This window comes from Ochotona princeps, chromosome 14 (assembly GCF_030435755.1).
Source record: "Ochotona princeps isolate mOchPri1 chromosome 14, mOchPri1.hap1, whole genome shotgun sequence".
NCBI classification, from domain to species: domain Eukaryota; kingdom Metazoa; phylum Chordata; class Mammalia; order Lagomorpha; family Ochotonidae; genus Ochotona; species Ochotona princeps.
This window is the reverse complement of record NC_080845.1, coordinates 13949816-13973053: the sequence shown is the minus strand read 5'-3', so window position 1 is coordinate 13973053 and position 23238 is coordinate 13949816. Positions and strand designations below refer to the sequence as shown.

Sequence of the window (23238 nt, the reverse complement as noted above, 5' to 3'; positions counted from 1 at the left end):
TAACGGAAATCCGGTGCTGAGAAGTGTTTGAAGAGATTTACTGAGCCTGGGCAGAAAACTCACCCTAATAGACTTCACTTGGATTATGATTGCCAAACTAAGTGGGGGAAATACATATGCCTCCTGGCTCAGTGGCTGAACAACAAGCAGGAGGGACTTAAGAGGAAAGTGTAGAGGCACTATTTTGGAGGAAGTGTGGTGTCTTTTAGAGTAACCCTCACCAGAGGAATCTCATTCTCAAAGAAAGAGAGAGAGAGAGAGAGAGAGAGAGAGAGAGAGAGAGAGAGAGAGAGAGAGAGAGGTGGTGGTGGTGGTGGTGCAGGGCAAAGTCTAATGTTCCAGTTCCAGGAATCCAGCAGTGGCTGCCAGGAAGACTTCCCACTGACCTTCACCCTCAGTCCCCTACTTTCCCTTTTAGTATTTCATCCTTTAGTTGGCATAAAAAACACACCAGTCTTGGAGTCAAAAACAGTGAAGTCCTGAGATAGGAACAGACACAAAGCGCATGCTCAATAAAATACTGGTCAATAGTATTTATGGTTATGAGGCTAAAATAAAATATTCTTTGATCCTAAAAATATTTAAAGAAATAGTCATAATTGGTCTCATTTAACAAATAGCAAAATGGATGCAGAAAATTGCAAGCACTTGCCTAAGATCAGCTAACCAGTGGCAGAACAGGAATTTGAGCCCAACTGAACCCTGTTGATGTTCTCTTGCTTTTTGGCATAGGAACATTTGTGTAACTTAGGTGAGGAAGGCGAAAGTTTGGTTAAAGCATAATAGGCTTGAGACTCTATGTAATGCAGGCTGAAGAATCTCACTCTTTTATCAGTACCCCCACTAGAAACTGAAATGTCCTTCTAGATCACACACAAACACACATACTCACACACACACACACTTGTTAATCAAATTTGCTTAGGTTTCAGGAAATACAAAGACAATATATCTGAGTTTTACTTTGCTAACAGGAGGCAGACATCTTCAGCATGAAATAAGACCTTATTAAGGTCCTTCTTCTCTTCTTCTCTCCAGATTGTAGCCTGGATCCTTCCAAAGCAAGGTTCCCCAAATGCATCAGGAGGCTGAGTTCCATTCGCATCTCCCTCACACACACTACTGCCTTTACCCTCCTCTCCTAGTTACCAACACTGAACATTATACAGAGGATGGAGGCAGAAACCATTCTCTGGATTGAACTAAATCACACTGTTAACTTATGTTCCCTTCCCATCTTTACCACAACTCGTGTCACTTCTAAAATATCTTTCACGGAACACCATTCATATTTAAGTTGCTATAGCAGTTACTCTATATAATTTATGTAATCTAATAACCACAAACGAGAAAAACCTACTAACCTCCACCATTTAGGTTCTTACACAATGACTCAGAGGAGTGAAATGATCTGGCCCAAGCAGTTCATATAGCAAAAGAACAGTCAGGATTTGTAGCCAGGGCTGTGTCATTCCAACAAAGTCTACATTATTTGTTACCAAATTTGTCCTTTCTGGATCTTTCTTTATTCCTTTATTTTTTTAAAGATTCATTTATTTTTTTTAAATATTTATTTTTATTACAAAGTCAGATATACAGAGAGAGGAGGAGAGATAGAGAGGAAGATCTTCCGTCCGATGATTCACTCCCCAAGTGAGCCGCAACGGGCCGATGCGCGCCGATCCGATGCCAGGAACCAGGAACCTCTTCCAGGTCTCCCACGTGGGTGCAGTGTCCCAAAGCTTTGGGCCGTCCTCAACTGCCTTCCCAGGCCACAAGCAGGGAGCTGGATGGGAAGTGGAGCTGCCGGGATGAGAACCGACACCCATATGGGATCCCAGCGCGTTCAAGGAGGACCTTAGCTGCTAGGCCACCACGCCGGGCCCAAGATTCATTTATTTTTATTGGAAAGGCAAATTTACAGAAAAAAGGAGATACAGAGAGAAAGATCTTCTGTCTGCTGGTTCACTCCTCAAGTGACCGCAATGGCTGGAGCTGAGCTGATTTGAAGACAGGAGCCAGGTGCTTCTTCTGGGTCTCCCATGTGGATTCAGGGTCTCAAGACTTTGGGCCATCCTCTAAGTATTTCCCAGGCCACACAAAGGGAGCTGGAGGGAAAGTGGAGTAACCAGGACACAAACCACATGCCCATATGGGATCCTGGCACATGCATGGCAAGGATTTAGCCACTGAGCCATCACGTTGGGACCTCAAAGTCTTTCTATTTCCAGAGCCTAACACAAAGTCAGTAACACAGCAAAACAGCAAGCATGTATTGGTTAAGGATTTAATCTTAGCATGCTTGGCCCATGCTTCCAAAACAAGCTTTATCTGACAAGGTATAGCACCTGGACCCAAACAACTTTTAATTACATCAGTAAAGAACTATTTCCAAATAAATCACACACAGGCTCCAAAGATTAGCACGTAATACCATGGCAGGGGAGGAGGGGTTGGTCATTGTCAGCCTACGATACAGGGACTCTCAGAATATTCATTTCTAACAAGTTTATAGGGGATGTTGATGCTGGCAGTTTCTGGATGGCACTTGGAAAATCACTAAATCATTGACTCCTTGAATCCTTCAAAACTCGGCTCGGAGTTTCTCTCCTCGGTGAGATACACAGCTGAGTTTCGTCAACCTCCCATTGTGTCCTCGTTCTGCTTTGAACTGCTCTCTGCTGTCTTTGACTCACAAAGTATGACATATTTTTGCTTGCAATTTTGTCACTGAGACCCTTAACTTATATTTTTATATTTCCAATACTGAGCTTGGCATATAACAGGTGTTCAATAAATTCTCAGTGCTTGGAATTGAAAGGTCAAAAGAACAAGGAGATATTCTTGATTCTATTCAGAGCTAATTCAATGTGAAAAATATTACCAAGTGAGCAATGCTAGCATGCATTCTGATATCCCACTATTCTTTGAACATTGTTCAAGAATTAACAGTGTTTCACCATTTCATTTTCATTGATTTGAGATCAGAGAAAAATCACCAAGGAGCTCCAAGAGCCAGGGCTTGTAGACGATTATTATTCCAACTATAATAGCTATTTTTATATTTCTCTTATAAGAACAACCAACTCCGGGTGAAACTGTGAAGAAAGCCCAGTATGTAGCAATAAGTGTTGTTTGCTATGCCTCTCTCTGCACAAGTACCTTTTATTTCATCCCCCAAGTCGGTGTCTTGGTCCACGCTCCTTGCTAAGCTATGAGAGTTCTGAAAGCAGAGGTAGGCCTTATTCATCTTGGTATTCCTGTGGTATCTGGCATAGTGCCTGGCACACAGGAGGGCCTAAGCCAAGTTTTTTCAGAACAGAAAGGAATCTGTATGCAATTTAGCTAGAGATTGCTTCTCTACCTTTGTAGCTGGCATCATTAGTGTCTCCAATGTTAGAAATCTCATTCTCAGCAGCCTGCTGCTGGGATAGACCAATGAATGGGACCACCCACGAAAGAGTTCTCTTCTTTTGCCCTTCAACCCCTCAGACTTGAAAGTCTTCCTTCACGCCTCAACCTGTACACAACTCAATTTTTCCCATAATTCATGATTAACTGTCAATGTTCTCTCCCCTGAAAATATTGTCCTAATTCCTTTGATCAGGACTTTGCTTTCTCTCTTCCAATTCCTTAAAGCATTCCTTGCCTACTTGACATGTGAACTCATTCCCTCTGTCAACATGTCCAAGCATACAGTTACAGGTATACAATACTGTGCTAGAATCTATATACTTACTTAAGTCTCCCTCAAACTCCATGACAAGAGATTATGATGAGTTCACAATACTGAGATATGATCGGTTCTAAGATACAACATGATGGAAGGAAGTCTTCCAACATAAAAATAAGAAAAAATAAGAAAAAAACACAAGTGAAAACACTCCACTTGCACAGGTTGTTGTGGTACTGCAGGTTAGGATGCTGCTTGGGTTATTTTCAATCCATATTGGAATGCCAATTGGTGTCTTAGCCACTCCATGTAAGTGAATCAAAGCCTGCTAATGATCAGGGAGGCACTAGATGACAGTCCAAATGCTTCTGTCCCTGCTACATACCTAGCTCTTAGTTTTAGCTCGGCCCCACCCTGGATGTTGCGTGAATCTGGGCAATGAATCAGTGAATGGAAATGCTCTTGTCTGCTACTCCACTTCCTCTCCCTCAGTCAATCTGCCGTTTAAATAAACAGAATAAATAAACACGATGTCACCTTGACAACAAACATAATAACTAATGCCTGTAAAACATCATCATTGTGAGAAACTCAGGACATCATGCACATTATGTCACTTAATTCTCACATCTATCCCACTAACACATGACATAAGCTTCAATCCCCATTAATCACAATGGGAGATACAACCACAGAAAAACTCATGAAGTAGGCAAGTGGTAGATTTATGACCTAAACTCAAGGAGTTATTTCTTTGACCTTGAGCAGTATACCCTAGGGCTCTAGGAGTGATGTCTTGCAGCAAGTACCTCTATGTTTCATCAAAATAGAACATGCATTGAGAGAAAACATGCATCTCATTGAGTGTCACACAGTACAAACACCTATGACACCATCAGCCAGGTCAAGATATCAAACATTATGAGCAACACAAGCCCCTTCAAGCTTACCACTGTCATCAAGCCCTACAAGCAAAAGGTAATACCAACTCACCCTTCTAACATCGCAGAAGTTCTTTGAATCTTTATATAAGCATATATATATATATATATACACATATTGTGTTTGATTTCCATAATTTAACTGTATATTTCTGAGACTCTTCATGATACTTTGTGCAGTTTTATATCTATTCATATTCATCAATGACAGTATTTCACTTAGGATAATTCCATGACTTACATATCTACTTTTCTGCGGATCCACAATTTTTGTTTTTTTCTAGCTCTCTGAGAGTAAAATGAGTGAAATTTCTACTACTTTTGTCCTACTCACACATATATGAAATATATGAATATTTCAATGTGGCATACTGTTAGTGGCTATATTGAAGAGTTATTTGGGGCATGCATTTTTTCAAATTTAGCATGTTCTGCTCCCAGATTTACTTAATGATATTAATTTATATCCCCACAACTATTCTATATCAACATTAATATTTTATTATCATATTGTCACTATTTGACTACCAGGATGTGCTTGTTCTACAGTGTGAGGTCTCACAACTTCCCAGGGAGGTACTAAACACTAAAAATCAGAGTCAGCTTGCAATGCACCTTTCAGATTCCTTTCTAAACCTACTGTAATGTTTACCCACTTTCCCTTTGATTTCGACTTTACCTTTCTACAGTCTTTCTCATGATCCCTTTATTATCATCTCACAGCAGTATTATTGACTAGCCATAATTTTGATCTATTATTTATTAATTTCTAACATGTCATCTGAATAGATGTTATTAATTCTTTAAATGCTCATGACATGCTTGCCTGGGCAATGTCATATCAAACAAGGTTTATTAATGAAGCTTAAAAAACTTAATCTACATGGTACACGTTCTTTCAATGGTGATGATCGTAATGTTTTATCCACCCTTTACAGATCAAGGGTAGAAGTTTTATTTCAATGCCCAGTAGCAAAACCATCACTTCTATGCATCCAATCTATTTATTTGTGTTGTTCTATCTGCAAAATGGAAATCATAATGTCACCTAATGGGGCTGATGCAAGGCTATATAAAATAATACTAGTAGAGGAATTGGCACTCAGGAAATGATCAATCAATATAAGCACTTATTACACTCTGAGAGGAAGGCCGTGTTGTTACCATAATTTTGCAATATCAACAGTACAGAACTTTGTAGAAAATTAGCAGCGATCTTCTCTCAGCTGATTTCAGTTAAAGTAATTGAATCTCTTTGAGGTGATCATTCAACCAGATGTTCCTTGCTCCATTATTAAAATATGCAATGCGGAGAGAATTTCACACATGCTTTTACCAACTTTCACCTATATTAACTGTATTAAAATTAGGAGTAGTCTTCTATTATTCAGTGTGTATGTGTATAATGATATTAGTTCCTCAGTTTATAGTAGTTACCACTTTATTTCCTAAATTTCATGCATTTATTATTCTATTCTTTCCAAAGCAACCACTTTGTAGAAATGTAACCGTCTGAAAAAGCATGTTAGATTAATTTCTCCAAACGATAACTGACAAGGTGAGAATAAATATATTGTTAAGTAGGAGAGTTGCAATTTGAGTACTCTTTAACAAGATGTTATGAACATCATGATAATATCTTTATTCAGAATGACCCAAAGACGGCCATGGAGTCGTGGTGGAAGAACAGAAAACAGTAGACTGTGGGGGTGGGTAGAGTAACACCAGTTTAATTCTAGCTCACAATCCAGTAAGCTGTGTGCAAATCATTTTTAGAAATAACCCATTTTTGGTGACATGAAGATTTCTAGAAGGCGTCTCTTAATTAAATTCAGAGGAAAACATCCCCTAATAGAAAGCTCCAGAACAGTGTTAAGAACATATCTGAGATCACTGGCTTAATTAAATCAATAAACATTTTAGTAGATGTCCAATATGTTCCAGGAAGCGGAGATGAAAAAGCTAAATAAGTTATTTCCTTGACCTTGAGGAGTATACCACATAATGGGAGAGAATGCTATGTAAGCAACTAATTAGAACACAGTAGATTTTTCTATAATGAAGTTGGTGCCAAGGTAGAGGACGTGTCAGGAGACATGCAGTCTTCAACCTTATTTGAGTCAAACCAAAAAGATTTGACCTGGACTTTGAGAGAGCACGTATTAGTCCAAACTCCATCCCCACACCCAATCTTCCTATTGTCCAAACTTTCAAAATCATGGCTTCTTAGTATACTGCAAACCAAAAATCTTTAATATGTTGAGATAATTTATGAGGCAGATAATGTGATAGCTTGTATCATAATGCCTGCACACTCAGGACACTTTCAGGAGTTTAACAACTCCTGGATGGCATATCTGACATCAACTACGCAGTGCCTATCAACAGAGTGTAGAGTTGTCCTTCGTAGTCTTCTGTGGCCCTGGAACAGAGACAATTCCAGGACTGTAAAAACTGCTTAGGATAGTCAACTGGAGATGGCTTCCCTACCTGACATCTGCAGGGTCTTCTGTGACAAGCACATCAGTCTTACAGCTGGCCAGGGGGTTGATGGACAGCTCCACAGGTGGAACCACGAAGCTTTTGCTGACAGGAAGCCACAGGCCTTGGCCCAAGCTGAAAGTAGACCTGTAATGTAAGAGTTTCCATTGGGGAACTCCCTGGGAAACAGAGAGCAAACAGAAATAGGGGCCCCCTTATCCCAACCCTTCTGGGGCAGTTTCCCTCACTTCTCCACCCATCCATTACATTCTGTAAGCACCATGTTGGCCAGCTTTGTCCTCAACTGGACAATCATATCTCAAATCTATTCATCATTTAGTCCATGCACTGTCTTGGCTGTCCAGCTTTCTTTGCCTGAGTACACAGTGGATTCTGTGAGGTCAGGACCATTCATCCACTCTTCTCCCAGCAGCCCTGCTATCCAGCAGGCATTCAAGGACTCCAGCCAAACCAGCAGAAAGTCTGGCACAGGAGTGAAAAAGCTTGACTCTTAATCAGTTTGAGCCAAGACCTCATTCCCCAATTTGGCCATTTAACTTGCTGTATTTGTTTATCTGTTTAAACTATGGAAGTTTTACACCAGATTTCATTGAAATTCTGGCAAGAGGTTCTATAAAAGTATTTCTAAATCACTAGACAGACTAGATGTCAGTGATGTCTCCTCCACTTTGGGCACCTATGTCTATGAGTGTGTATGTGTGCCAAATGAATGAGAATTAGGCTCCCATAACAACCTTGGCCATGATAGCACTTTGGGGCCAATGAGAGCCCTCCTGTGTTCATTGCATAGGATCAAGAGACTGAGGATGCATACCCACTCCTTCCTATCAGACTGCTCTCTATTCCCTAAAATTATACTCCGATAGAACTTTTAACTCACCTGAGAATCTTTTCAGGGGCCTGCTCGCCTGTCACAAGATCATAGCCCCTCTCAAGTGTTGTATAAGGCCAAGGTCTGTGGGAAGACCAGAGGGAAAGAAAAGGGAAGAGGATATGGAATTAGTCAAAAGCAGGTGAGTTTCACACAAGAAGAGATGTTGCAATCAAACTCCATGGACATAATCATTGAGCAAAACAATTCACATGACATTGGGAATCAAGATAAAAGGTGGTCTCATTTTTCAGGATGCAGCTCTTCCATAAAGTTTACTTATTCATTTAGGAGTTTATCTATAAAAATGTGATGCTCATTCTTTGTTATTCCACTTAAGGAAATATTTACTGATCAGTTCGCTTTCGGAAAGGTAACACAAACCCTCAGTCTTGGTTCTCAAGAATGTTCCCCAGTTATTTTCCTTCAGCAGTAAAATATGACTCAGATTTGGATTAATTTTCCCTAGGGTTTTACAGAAACACAACTGTTGCAGAGAAACTCTTCCATTTTCAGGGAAGGTAGAGACCAGTCCTCCACTCTCTCAGCCCTTTTGTCCTATGTCACTCACCCTTCACTCTGTCCCCAGTCACTGCGCACACACAGGTGTCGATGAACAGGGTCAGGGGCATAGCCTTCATGACAGCTACACTCTCCTGTACGAAAAAGAACAAAAGTGTGAAATACCAATCCTAAAACAGACTTCTCTCTTTTTTCTGTTTGCTTATAAAATAATGAGTTGCTTAGTGTTTGAAAAAGCCCATAGTAAGGGTATTTTGGTTAATCAAGTTTGTTCATCTGTTCATTCATTAATCTATTCTGATCATACCTTGCCATGACTTCAGCTCATGCTTGGAAAGAAAAAGACCAAAGACATAGCCAAGCCACTGATGGATCTCATTACTTGATGGGGGAATCATTGCTTGGCCTTTTGGCTAAGATCGAGTGTACTTGATGGGGAAATAGCACATGAATAGTTGGTTACAAATGGAGGTTCTATCTTCAGTTATACTATAGTAAAGTTATTTACTCTAAATATATGCTAGAAAAGTTGAATTATTTCCACATGAATGAATATGTTTTTCTCATTCATAAACCCCAAATTAAATGTCACTTCATTCAAGAATTTTTTTTCAAAAAATTGCTAGAGAGAGAGAGAGAGAGAACAAGGGATAGTGAATGCCTTCATTCTCACTCCCCGAATGCCTACAATAACTGGCACAGGGCTTGACTAGAGAATGCCAAAAATTGGGAGCTAAGGAATGCAACCCAGGTTTTCTATGTAACTGTCAGGAGCCCAGTTACATGAGTCACTCTGGGATGGGAAATGGAAGGAAGTTAGAGTCAAAAGTCAGAGCTAGGATTCAAACCCAGGTACTCAGAAGAGGGACATGGTATCTTAACTGTTAGGATAAACTCTAACTCGCCAAGAAACATTCAGTTATTTTTCTTTTTGTAGGATGATTTTATCTAGCTTCCTGGTTTTATATATTTTTTCTTGTCTTGCGTCTTAAAATTCAGTTTTCTCTCCTTCCCCAGTTGCCTCTTATTCTCATTCCCTTTCTCCCCTCTACTTTTCTTCTAATCTACCCATTTACCATCATCTACTCCCCACTTTTTCTTTTCTGTTCACACCTGCTTGTGTGAATGCTTGCTAGTATCATACACTACCATACGTACATTTCCCCTGATGAAGTTCAATTGTTAGACAGTACATGTTCCATCTCATAGAAGATCTTCGGAGCTCAGAACCCTAGAAGGTTTTTTTGACTTTTGCTTTACTGCGCAGTTATTAGGTAGGACAATATCTTTTATTCAATTAGTTATTGGTTTCTCTAACTTGTATTTATGGAGTATTCATGGATTTTTCTTTTTTACCAAAAATACTCTAGAAAAAAATGATAAGTCTGGGAAACATCGGGCCATCATCCGGAAAAACTGGAGTATGATTAGGGTGGTGTGTGTGTGTGTACACATATGTATTCACCATTGCTAAACTGATTTTGCTCAAGGAGGCTTGCTTATGATGCAACACAGAGGATTGGTATTCTCTGAAACACACCTTGGAACATTTCTGCAGAAATTTCTCTAACTTAACCCATTATGTAGGACAGGCATTGTATTCAACAATGTGAGATGAATGAGTAACTAACTATATTCTTAGAGTTCTGGTAAGTTTCCTGACTACTGCTGTTATATTGCCTTTTTTCTCTTCTGATGATCTCACAAGTGCGCATACACACACATACACAAACTTGTAACCCGTCAATCCTACAGTGATTTTACTTAGCCTGATCCAAGGATTTTTGCATCATGCTGATAGAAATGTCATTTAAGGAGATAGCAAATTTTGCCTTTGAATTTTCCATAAAAAGCTTTAAATTTTTTAAGAAATGGGAAGATGTCACATGTCAAAATTTAGGACACTGAGGGATATCATCATAATAACTCAGGTTGCCAGGCAAATCTATTTTATGTTAGTTTCAGAAAAATATCATCTGTCATCTTTGTTTCATTGAAGAAGTTACTGAGACTGTGAGTCAAGACTAAAAATTTATGTTTGAATACTACATTTTGTTGTAAGATTTTTTCAACCTGTGCAAGTAAAGCAATATGTAAAAAGGCACTAAGTAATGCCATTTCTACAACTATCACTCCTCATTCAAAACGTTTGTATTCAACCAATAACCTCAGTGTTTTCATTGATGTACTGTGATGTTACACATTTGACCTTTGCAAAGCATTCTGAGTGTTAAAACATATTCTAACTTGTTTCATATAATGCAACACTGCTTAATCTTTGTACTCCAAGTACCTAGCAAGTGCTTGGCAAATAGCCTGGTCTTCATAAATACTGGTTGAACTGAAGTGCTAGTAAGACAGAATATGGGACAAAGAAAGGGTCGGTGATAATATTCAAGATTTCCAAAATAAGACTGTTTAGAGACAGAAGAATAATCTACTCTTTGAATTCTCGGGACCCCTGCCAAATCAAGACAAGGCAGTGCATAGGCAAGAATTTTGTCTCCCCTCGAGCATTATGTCCTGGGTCTTGCACCAAGGCGGACTACTGTAAGTATATGCAATCTAATGGACTGATTGTTGCTGGAGGTAAATGCAATGGAGCGAAAGGGCCAAGAGCCTTGAATTTGCAGAAGGATAATTTACCAAAGTGGTGGGTGGGGGAGGGAGTCACTAATGATGTGTTAAAATGCAACAGTCCCTTCATGAAATATTCACCACTTTAAACATGTCTAGTATTAAAGATTAAAAGTCTTGGGATTTGTCCTCGAGACTCCCAGGACTGATTTATGCTCTGTCACTAGCCAGAGACCTCATGATTCATGACAGGAGAGGCAAAACGGTTACTTCTGGCAAAGGGACAGGAGGCCAGGCTGGAGTGCGTGAGCAGCAGTTGGCAGCGAAGATCTTTCTTCTTCAGAGACAGGGAGAAGCCTGAGGTCCTTAGCTCTGCTATCAGGGACCCTGCAGAAAGGGCTCGGTTTTATCACTCTGCACCACCACCCACCTCTGCTTTTTGGAAATCCTAGTGATGACGAGAAATATGTTCATGAAAAAGGGTGTTGCTGTATTTTTCTCGCTGGGTCTGTGTGCTTACTAAGCAAGATTCCCTGACTCAGAAAGGATCATTAATTACTGACATTCATTATACAACAAATATGTGCTTTGCAAATGAGAAGCATCTACCATGGGGAGGGGTGGTTGGTAGGAGACACTCATAGTCCAGCTGTGAGGACAGAAAGTGGGCAGAAGAAAAAGCCTAGAGGTGTTGGAGGAGATGGAACAAGGTTCAGTCCTCAGATTCCATCTGTCTAGTTATATGGCCTTTGGGAAGTTACTTCACCCTTGTGGTATAAGTTTTCTCATCTATCAAACAGGAGTGACAGCAAAATTTATCAACAGAGCTGATGTAAGAACAAACTGAAACAGTGAAGGATAAAGTCCACAGCTCAGGGAAGCCATTACATGTTCTGCATAGGCTCACATACTAACTCGAAGGACACAAAATAATGTCCTCGTCTCTGGGCCTTAGGTGGAGTAGACGTTGCTCAGCTGTAAACACCGAGTCAAATCCCTAACCTCTGCTCTCCAGACACGGCTTGTTTCAACCTCAGCTGTGTTCACTTAGCAGAGGGCTGAGTGTCTCGCTGAGGATCTCTGTCAACGCCATGGCTACTGGCTCTTCTGACTTCCCCCTTTCTCGTTTTGCTAGCTCAGCTAACTTGCCAGCATCTCCTTATTGCAGGCACAAAGCCTCTGACAGGCTGACCTGAGGGTTGTTAACCCCTTCCCTGGGAGAGTCCTTTCTGTAACTCTGCCTCTATATTTGTGTGCAAGTCAGAATATGAAGAAACAACTCTCCAGACACATGTATTGTGATGTTCAATGTGAAAGCCTATGTTGCTTTTACCCCCAGCTACAACAGACATTTCTGAAAGGAGGGTACTGTCCCTGCCTTGCTCATCACTGCCTGTTTGCACCTGCTGCATTGCCAGGGACACAGTAGGTAATCCAAAAATAAATGTTCAACATGTAAAGGCATATATTGAATAATAGTAAGACCTATACCAATGTAGCAGAGAAATATTTTTTATTTGTCCACTTAATCCCCTAATCTTGGAATTTCTAAACTGCAGAGACATTTTCTTGAACGTACTGAATCCTGATTATTGGTAAAGCGACAGACAAGGGATAGGTCACTCATTGGCTGCATAAAGGAATGAGTCAGTGACGATGTGAACAGAGCCTTCGTGAATTCAGGATGAGTCTGTTTAGTCTAATGACGATTCTGCTGAGGCCCTGGAGCCACTTTCATACATCCATGACAGGTATTTGCCAAGGAAACAGTGTAAACATGAGCGCTGATGAAATGTCTAAAATATAATTCTATTTCACATCAGAGAAGAAAAGTTACTTGACAGATCATCTAGCTCAAAATTTCACCAGTTTTTTCTTTAAAGGGAAAACTGAAGTCTAGAAAGTAAATGGACTTGACCAAATTGCTGGACCCACTAGAGTTAGAACCCAGGGCTGTTGAGCACCACTTCAGTGACCTTCCTGTTAGATACTACTTGTTCTTCAATGTACCATGAAGCACATTGCCGGATGTTTTTTTCTTCATATTCCTCTGACATTTCTAGACTTTCCATAACGAGAACACATTACATTTATAAACAGGTATTATAAAAAAGAAGAGATGAATTTGAAACATTAAAAAGACACATTTCTACACAGTTAATTAATGCAGACTTAAGAAAACGGTGTTAGTCTCTACATTAAAGTTCTTCCCATAAGAGAATTCAATTGAGTATGTTTCTATCATGCTAGTTACTAGACTTCCAAGTTATCAACTACAGACGAGTTGTGCTGCATTTTAACTATTTCATCATTTGTCTCCTAGGACTCATTTACCAAGCTCTCATTTTTATGTTAAGTACATTCTCAGTCCACAGATTCTTTGGGTTGAAACAAAATAACCTCTCTTGACTATGCACAGTCTGTTTTGGGTGATGCTCTATGAAGTGACTTGAGGAGGTATTACCTTATTCGTTTATGCACGTTCGTTAGACCTCCAGAATTTGGGCTTTGGGATCTGGTGGCTTTGAATTCAAATCCTAGATCTACCACACAGTTTGTATGGACTTGGTCAGGTTGCTTCCTCTCTGTAAATCATTTATTTTGTCTATAACGAGGCTGATGCTAAGCAGCCACTGGAAGGTTTAAGTTCTCAGCACAGTCTCAGGCACATTTCTTCTGGCTGAAAATGTAACAGTTGTTTGAGTACCTAAGTGAGAGAGGCTAATTCAGCAACTTGTTTTAGTGAAACCAAAGGTGCTTGTGGTGAAAAAGCCCCTCAGATCTGGACTATGTTCTTTGAAAAGCCAAAGGGACCAGGATTTCGCTACCTATAGATTTGGAGAAGCTTAAAAGAAACAATTGGCCAACCCGGGCCTTGTGTTTCTGGGACCTCTGATGGCTTTTGCCTTTGCTGCTGGATCCTCTGGCTGAAGGAGGCACAACACAGTTACGGCAGAGGCCAGACAATGCTACCTCATCTGTCCCCAGCACCTACAAGTGCTCACTGCCTACCCAGGAGAGTGCTGGATTTGAACAGAGCTTTCCTCCTCAGCCTGCCTGGCTGTCTAGCTGCCTGCCTCCCACTCTGACAACCTTATAGGATTCCATTTTCACTTGCTTCCACCTCAGTCATCACTTCTCAACACAGGCCAAAGATGCTGCCTGCTGTTCACTTTCCTATTTACTCTTCTTGTCACTGGCTTGGAAAGATGTCTCTCTGGGCTCTTAGAGCAGTAAGTGTGGCATTGTCCCCATCTTGACTCTGACTGGGCCACCATGTACCTCTGCACCACAGTGCTGCTGGAATCCACTTCAAGGTCAGGCACAGGTGGAGGAGGCATGAGCTGGGCACCATATTTCTGCTGTTTTGCTTTGTGTCAGAAGTCATGAAAGATGCTAATTTGTCACCACATGTCACATTCATGACCAATACCAAGAGAAACTTGCTATCCCCATTTTTGTAATGTAAGCTCAGACATGGCTATTTTCTACTCAAGGCCATCAAGTTAGGTTCCAGTTTACATTCTTTTATCTCACCACAAACAATAATTCAACCACGTTTAATTAGGTAATTATCATGTGCTATGCGCTGAGCATTGGGAGAACAATAGGAATCTCTGATCCATCCACATTTAAATCATCACCCTGGTATCTTCTAAAAACCACTGTAACTAGAGGTAAGCAGTGTTTTCCTGATTTCCTCTGTTAAAATGTATGTATCTCATACAAGGATTGTGCTGAATTTCTAAAATCCATGTAACAAAGAGCTGTTGGATTGATTTCCTACTAGCAGGGGTAAGCCAAAGGATAGAATCGTGACTATGTGTTCTATGACGTGTTGACCTTATCCGAATAATTTCTGGTATCCATGACAACACTGAAAGCAAGGTGTTATCGGTTTCACTTAAAACTATATAAAGCTGAGGTTTGGAGCATATGAGGTTATGACCAGAAGGGTGAGCTCTCTGTCTCTTCCAAGACTGTGCAATGGTTCCCGAAGCGAATATTGTATAAGTGTTGAGAAGGCCACAGAAATGGGATAGCAGGGGACGCTGAAGGAACACGTACTGTTCTTCAGCAGATCGAACTATTGTCCCCATCTTCATTTCCCTACAACAATATTCTATAATCATATCTTTACCATGACGGAGTGTAGGAAGAGCGGACCTTCTTCTCTGCATTTTGTCTTCAGCGCTGAAATATGCTTTCTCTGTTACACTCCTGCCTTTTGCCATAAAAAATCCTTAACTGGAGCCTATTTTTGCTCTAATCGCCCAAGAAATCCCATAACTTGTATCTCATTATTGTTGCTCAGATTTATTTCCACTCCTTTTCATGGCATCGCCTGGTCTGTCCCGTGACATTGTCCACGTGGGCTATTTTAAGTCATAACTCCATTTTCAGTATCGCCCTCCTCTGATCTGACTTGGTCCATTATCTTTCAAATAATAGCTGTATCCTTGGATTTCCCAAAATACTCAGTGGCTTCGAGCTGCTTTCAGGGCAGAGTTTAACACCCAAAGATCTTCACAACTGCCTCACCTCAACATTCCAGGCTCAGCAATATCATTGTATTTTTGTTTCCTTATATAACTTCCCTTGGGTCTCTTGTCATTTCAGACTAACTGGAGTCACAATGACGCTTTTTGCAGCAGAGCAACTCTGATTCTACCCCGTGAGAAAGGCAGAGTTCCAAGCACTGCGAAAAGATGAGGTCAATGGAGGAAGATCAAAGGTTGAGAAAAAGCTGGAGACAAGGTGAGATTAAGTGGGATTATACATTAAAAGTAACACACGGTCTGGGAAGTCCTGAGTACAAGTCATATCATCAGGAAATATACTTTACAATGCTGATTCATCTCAACATCATTGTGCCTTTGCAAATCTCAATCTTCTCATCGTAAAACCAGTAGGTATCATTCAGTCTTCCAGGCCTTGGTCTTCTGATATGCTCTGGCATCACCTTCACGTCAGCATCTTTCTGCCAACTGGAGGAGCAGAGAAGGTAGGGGAGAACTGAGACTTCAGGAACAGAGCTTGGAGACACAGAAGTATGATGGGGTGAAATAACAAGAGGATATAAACTGAACCCCTATGAATGGAAGAAGGCTTTCTGCAGTCTCTTCAGCCAAGAGTTTTGTGGCTAGGGCAGGTCCCCTCCTCCTTCCCCAGGTTCCAGTTCCTCTGCCTGTACGGGAAGGATGTTTTTCTTAAACATCTGAGCAGTTCATGCGGTGTCTCAGCTTTCCTTTCCTTTCTTGCACTACTGGAGTGAGTCACTGTAGTCTTGGTCTTCCCAAGGCACTTGAGGCAAATTTGGATGGCTACATTTTAGCAGCCAGCCTTTCATTAACATTCATCAGCATGCCTCTGAGAGCAAGAAGGAAAAAAAAATAACTGGAGGACAAAAGGTTCCAGTGGCACAGGCTGGTGATTGGGTCTGATGGAGATTAAACAACGGTGCATGGAAATTAACTGGTGGTGGCTCAGCTCATACGAGCAGCCTATGGGATGTGCCCTGGGTGGCTGAGAGGCCACCAGTCAGGCCACACAAGAATCCTATCCAGGGTCTCGGCTGGGTTGATCTCTGTCCAATGGCTCTACTATATCCGCCCCCCCACACACACTTTTTTTTTTTACTACTACGTTCCCTTTTAGCCTCATTCTGCATCTCTGCGTGAATCATTTGATTATGCGTACACTTACGTCTAGGGAAATAAAATGGGGATTAGATATCCCCCCACCAAGTAAAAATTATGTATGACTGGGTACCAGGGAGTCAACAAGTTAAATAGCCTACAAAGGGTGGAAAATGTGTTTCTCCAGCACGAGGAAGGAGCTGCCAACATGGCCAACATGGATACTTAACAGACACACAGGAGTGAACCTTCCCAACAGGCTACCTCACCCCCATCTCCACCTTCCAGCCTAGAGCCCTGCATCTTCCAAGCTTCTCAGAGAAACAAGTGGTGGGGAGCCAAGGGACACAGTCTGGGAAGGGGAGAGCATATGACCCTAATAATCAAGATCATCAGAGGTTGAATCCTCTACCTGCCACAGGCCTTCAAAGTGTTCCCAGAACATGCACGGCACATGAAAACTGCAGACGGACTTCAAGATGTGGCACTTTTGTTTGTGCACCACAAATCTTCTAATTTCATTTCCTTCTGTGAACTTTTGGAGTTACTTTCACATTGTCTACTGATGTGTGGTTTGGATCAAGAAACTGTACCTCTGGTTTCAGTTTCCTTGTCAGAAAAGAGTATAAAAAACCCCAAAGTTAAAGACATGACACAGAAATGACTGGCAAACTGCCACATTGCTAGACGTGTACACAGCCCTTGGTAAGCGGTATTGTTAATGCTGCTGCTTCCAGCACTAGTATAACGGCTGGTGCCCTTCCAGGGTTTGGACGTTCCCAAGCCCTGCTTTTTTCCAGGTTTCATGGCTTGCCATGAGGCTGCAGCTCCTCTCCCTGGCTAGATGCTGTGTTATTTTTTTCCTGTTCTCCTCCAAAGGAGCATGTCCCATCTTTGGTACAGACTTCACATATCCAATCCCCTCATTACTTTTTTTGGCACACTTTCTCTGAGGATGGTACAGAGAACATGGATTCACAGAGATGGATCCATTTGATTTCCCACCCCAAAGTCACTAATTTTCAAGTGGCAGGTTAGCATACACATCACATAAATAGGTGCAGTTCAGACTGAATGGAAACTGTGTACAAAGCCATAGGAGCCAAGGGAAAGAGCTGAGTTCCAACCCAGGGATGAAGGCATACCAGGGTGAGGGTGGTGGTGGTAGTAGAAGCAATAGAACACAGAGATATACCATCCAGGCAATATTGGGAGTTCCTTATGTTTATTAACTGATGTGATCCCTGGAAAAACGCTACAGGGTAGATTCTAGAACTGACTTCATTACAGAGATGACAAGCCTACGGCCCACCTGAGTTAAGCAGCCATGAGTTAAGTGTCTTACTTGCTTATGCATGCAGGATCAGGATCACAATCCCTTTAGCCTGCCTCCAGAGCTTATGTTGCTGACCCCAGGCCTCACCATATTCCACTCCTGGAGAAGCATAAGTTTCCAAACAGAAGAAATAGCAAAGTGCAAAGGCAGTCCACAGTCAAATGGGAAATGCTGTATGCTGGTCATTAAGTACAATGGACACATAGTCACAGATGTTAATGGGCACTGAGAAATCCTGCCCTGATTTTGCACCTGTTGGGAGGTGAATCCCCAAAACCTCAACAAAAGGAATCATTCACAAATGCTGAATCCAGCAAATGTGAGTAGAAGTAGACACAAGAAGTAGAGTCAGTAAAAGGATTAAAATTGCACTTACGATCCAATGGCTCCATGACTTGGTGACATTTCCTGTCTCCAATCAGCACTATCTCCTTTCTTTATAAGTTAATCATGCCTGACCTCATTGAACAGCATGAAGAATGCTTCACTGCCAGGACAGGCTTCTAAATATCCATGTTGGCAATGATCATGCTTAGAGATCCGGTGCAATTAATGTTCCTTTATGAGTGTGACTCTCATTCTAGACCCCTGAATAGTGGGAAACACTAATCTCTGCTTGTGGAACTTGCTAATTATGATTTGTTCAATCCATATTTTCTCCTTTAATCCACTCATTCATACCATGAAGCAGGTGCTAATGACCTGATTTTTCAAATGAGGAAGCTGCAGGACCCAGTGGCTAACTGACTTGACGACAGATTACACTGTAAGAAAACAACAAGGTCAGGAGAGAAGCCCAGGTCTGATTCTGAGCTCATAGCGATCCATCACCACATCATACAAGACTAAAGCATTCAGCATAACCCTGTGTCTCACCGAAATGGCCTGCCTTGCTGTGCCTCCTCTCCTTGGTCTTTGTCCACAGTTCTATGCAAACTAAAACCAACACAGGTAAAATGGAGTAATGAGGTGTCAACAATTTGAAATCTAGAACTCTGTTTTCCCACAGGTTGCTGGGATGCCTTAATCAAGTCATTGTATCTGAGCTTCATTCTTTTAAGCTTAAAGATAGAGCGCGTAAGCCCTGTCTTTCCCTGTTCACGAGGATGTAGAGGGGATAAAATACGTAGCTGAAGCCGTTGGGGCACATGATGATTAACAACACAGCTGTTCTCTACCTGAACAAAAACTGAAACAGCAAAGTGAAATATACAAAATTAATTAAGCCAAGAGTAATTACTCATTTTGCAAAAGGGTTCTTTGCTCCACAAAAGAGACTCATTGATGTTTCTTTCCTCCTCCAAGCACCATTATCTATGGGAGTTTAAAAGCAAATTCCATTTGTACAATTCAAGGAAAAGACTGAAGGAAATACAGACAGAAAAGACTACAGAGTGTGCTCTGAGTGGCATGGGTTATACCTATGTGTCCTGTTCCTGACACCAATGGTATAGTACAAGATAGGGGTAGAGTAGGATCTTTGCCTTTGTCTAGTCAGGAAACGAGGAAACCTGTGGATAGCAAGTGACGTCTGCTCTGCTCCAAGGGGGTCCCTTCCTCAGAGTCACGTTAGGCGCAGGTGCAGGCAGATGGTCTGGCTCATCGCTAGCTTCCCCAGGAAACCAAGCACTGTGCTTTTCAGTGTCTTCCATCTGGACTATTATGCTATTTGACACAATGTGTACACTCCACTGATCCCAGCTAATTTTCACTTTGCTCATCTCATTCCTGATTATGACTACAGTCACAGGCACAGTCTACTCGCCCCTCCTCCTCATCTCTCTCCTGCTAAATGGCTCTCTCTTCCTTCTGCCTCTCGGTTTCTTTTTCAATACTCAGATCTTTGCACTGGCTTTGTGTCTTTGGTCTCTGCTTCTCTGTCCTTTTATTCCTCCCTCTGCATGTCTCTATGTTCCTTGCTATCTGGGTGTCTTCTCACCTTGATGGCACTGTGCCCTGAAAAGGACTCTCAAGTCCAGAGTCACTGAAGTCCAACTCCTAGATCTATCTTAATTTCCTTTTCAGCAAATAAAACAGAGGCTATCTTCTTTGATGCTCTGTGTGGAGGTTAAATACGATACAACATACAAAGGTGTCTACAGCCAAGAGGCAATCACCTTCATTTTTTCATTTTCTTGATTTCTCTCCTTTTCTTTCTTTCCTCCTCTACCCTGATCTTTTTTCCAATGTACTCTTACTTTCCTCTCAAAAGGTTGCCTACCCAAAAGCCTCTGAATCCCATCCCTGGTGTCTACGTATTTTCTTGCAATAATTTAATTGCAGAACAGCACAGGTTCCCATTACAAAGGTTCACATTCTTTCAGAAAACATTTTTATGGTACATTTCTTGGTCTATGATGGAGCATCACTGTGAGTAATTAAAATGAAGCAACACAATTCTAAGTGGCCTGCATCTGGCCTCACTGAGGAGTCAGTCTTCACTGTTAGGTCTGTTTTCAGCCATCTCAGAGGCTGCAACCAGCTGCAAACCCTTACTGGGTGAGGGCAATGACCTCCAGGATTAGGGTAGAGCACACTGAATTCCATGATACCCAGTCTGAAGGGAGACCTCTGGTGGGATCAACAGAAATCCATCTCTGAACCCTCTACTCTTGTTAGCTGATATAAACTCTAAATCAAACAGGAAAGCTTTAATTAAGAGATCATTTAACACAGCAATCAAAAACAGAGGACGGACAGTTACACACACACACACTCTTTCTCTCTCTTTCTCTCTCTCTCTCCTACACAGAGGGCTTTAATCACTGAAATTAAAACCAACCCTGACTTCAATCAAGAGAGAACAGCATTGTGTAATGGGCAGATGCCATGCAAATGGTATCACATAAACAGATCAACTTTTTAAAAAGATTTACTCTTTTTTTTTAAAAAAAATAGAAAGGTAGATTTACATAGAGAATACAGAGAGAAAGAGATACAGACAGAAAGAGCTTCTATTGCTGGTTCACTAGGTAGCTGGCAAATGGTCGGAGCTGAGCCAATTCAGAGCCAGGAGCCAGTAGTTTTTTGAGGTTTCCTATGTGGGTGCAGGGTCCCAAGGCTTTGGGCTGTCTTCTCTGGCCTTCTCAGGCCACAACCAGAGAGCTGAATGAGAAGTGGAGCAGCCAGGAAACAGCCTGGCACCCATATGAGATCCTGGCGCACGCAAGAGAAGGTTTAGCCACTAGATCATTGTGCTGGTCCCAAAGACCCAAATCTTAAAAATATCGATTCACATTAGATATCTGTATATCTCATGAGATATGGTATAATATTTTAATCAATATACAAATCAATATATCATATCGGACAATTTGTCCTAAGGAAGTGTTGCATTTTACATGGCTTCCAGGAGGTTGCTTTTGCTCAGCAATCTATCATGATGTCTTCGATGCCAACATTACTGAATATTTTGTTAAGCATCATCAGCATTGTTTGGTTCTTTGGGTCTCTAGTTTAGCAATTCCCCTTTGCTTCAACTGCTCATTTTTTTTGGTCACATAATGCAACAGGCACTTTGCACTGATGATAATCATCAGAATATGTAACAAAAGTAGCTACTCACTCTTCTAATTAAAAAGGGCAGATAATTAAAACTTGGAAAAAAATTAAGGACTTGTTCAAAGCCACACAGATAGTTAGGGGCAATTCAGATGTTTTCCCAGGTCTGTCTGGCTTCACTAGCTAAATTCTTTACATTTACCTTCCAAAACCAAACAGAGACCAACACTGGTACATAGAAGCAACTGTCTCCTTATTCAGTTACAATGTGAATGCATCCCCATCACCTCCTCACAGGGTTGCATGAATACATATGATTTTGGAAAAACACAGACAGACATTTGATGTCCTTAGACCTGAAGCTGATCACCTGAGCATATGCTCAAGAGAAGCTCACAAAAGAATAACTACAAGCCAACATCACTTTCACATGCAAAAGTGATGGCTCAGGTTGCAGTGGGGTGTCAACATTGCTTAGGATGTAGATGAAAAGTTAATACTATGTAGAAATTTCTCATCAAGCTTTGCCATTATGTTGTTGAGTTATTGAAAAATCCTTCCTAGAATCATTACATTGGACATCAGCAGATCTCTTTTTGTTTTCTGACTACCAAACCTGCAGGGCAGTCTTCAAAGGCTCCTTTGGAAGAGTACTGGAGAGGTTACAGTCTTGAATTAATACTTCTCCTTCAATAAGTTTAAGAAGTCCCTCCCGATTGTGCAAGTGCCAAATTACCACCATAGAAGTGCTTGAGGTTCCCACTTGCTTCTCTGCTTCCAGCCCATCTGACTTATTGGTCAGCAAAGCTGTATTCATGCCTCACTTCCAGCACACACTTTGTTTCAGTGGTTCCACTGTTCCTCAGTGCTGGGCCCTTGATAGCATCCTCTATGGTCCTGTCTGTAGCATTCACACATGCGTGAGACACAGCAAACCCATCTAACAGCTCTGATACTAAAGCACCAGTTTACCAGACACACGATGGAGGCAGAAACAGCAGCTTCTTTTGTCACCATATCCAGAACTGAGCAAATGATTAGCATATAATTGGTGATCCCTAAATAATCACAATGAATAAAATGTAGTGTCTGGATCTCAGCTACTTCCTTCCACTTCCACTAATATCTTTCTCAATAAATTGCCAGAATTATTCACTCAAAACACAAGATGATGTCATCCCTCTGCCCAGAGTCCCTCATTCATTCTCCCATTGTATTCAGTGTGAACATTAGCATCCTTGCAACAATCTCCCAGGCCACTACTAGACTTGGGCCTCTGAACCCTCCCTGACTCCAATTCTCAGCTTCTTCCTATTACTCAGTGCAACCAATGTTCTCCTCTAATTATTCTTGGATGTGCAAAACTGAATCCGTTCTTAGAGTCCTGGCACCGGCTGTTCCTTGGCCTGGATCGTGCTTTCTACAGACACATAGGGACAAGGCTTGGCAAGGTCACCTTTTCAATTATGCCTGCTTTGGATAAACTGCCTAGATTTGCAAAAGCTTCTCCCTCTATCTTCCCAGTCTTTTCTCCTTGCAGCCTTAACACCTACACGTGCTTCTTCCGGGTCTCCCATGTGGGTGCAGGGGCCCAAAGTCTTGGGCTGTTCTAGACTGTTTTCTCAGGCCACAAGCAGGAAGCTGGATGGGAAGTAGAACATCTGGGATACGAATTG

At 41.4% G+C, this 23238-nt stretch overlaps 1 protein-coding gene across 3 annotated transcripts in view; it reads right to left on the bottom strand.

Annotated features, from left to right (window-relative positions):
* ASTN2 (astrotactin 2) overlaps nt 1-23238 on the bottom strand; it is a 980906-nt gene that overhangs the window by 539812 nt on the left and 417856 nt on the right. For 2 of the 3 annotated variants that reach the window (XM_058672825.1, XM_058672827.1), the window contains 3 exons: nt 8559-8643; nt 7997-8071; nt 7105-7242 (listed from right to left, as the gene is read on the bottom strand). In XM_058672825.1, coding sequence (XP_058528808.1) covers nt 7105-7242; nt 7997-8071; nt 8559-8643 — 298 coding nt within the window. The remainder of the gene's footprint in view (nt 1-7104; nt 7243-7996; nt 8072-8558; nt 8644-23238) is intronic. The other variant, XM_058672826.1, reaches the window with a different exon arrangement.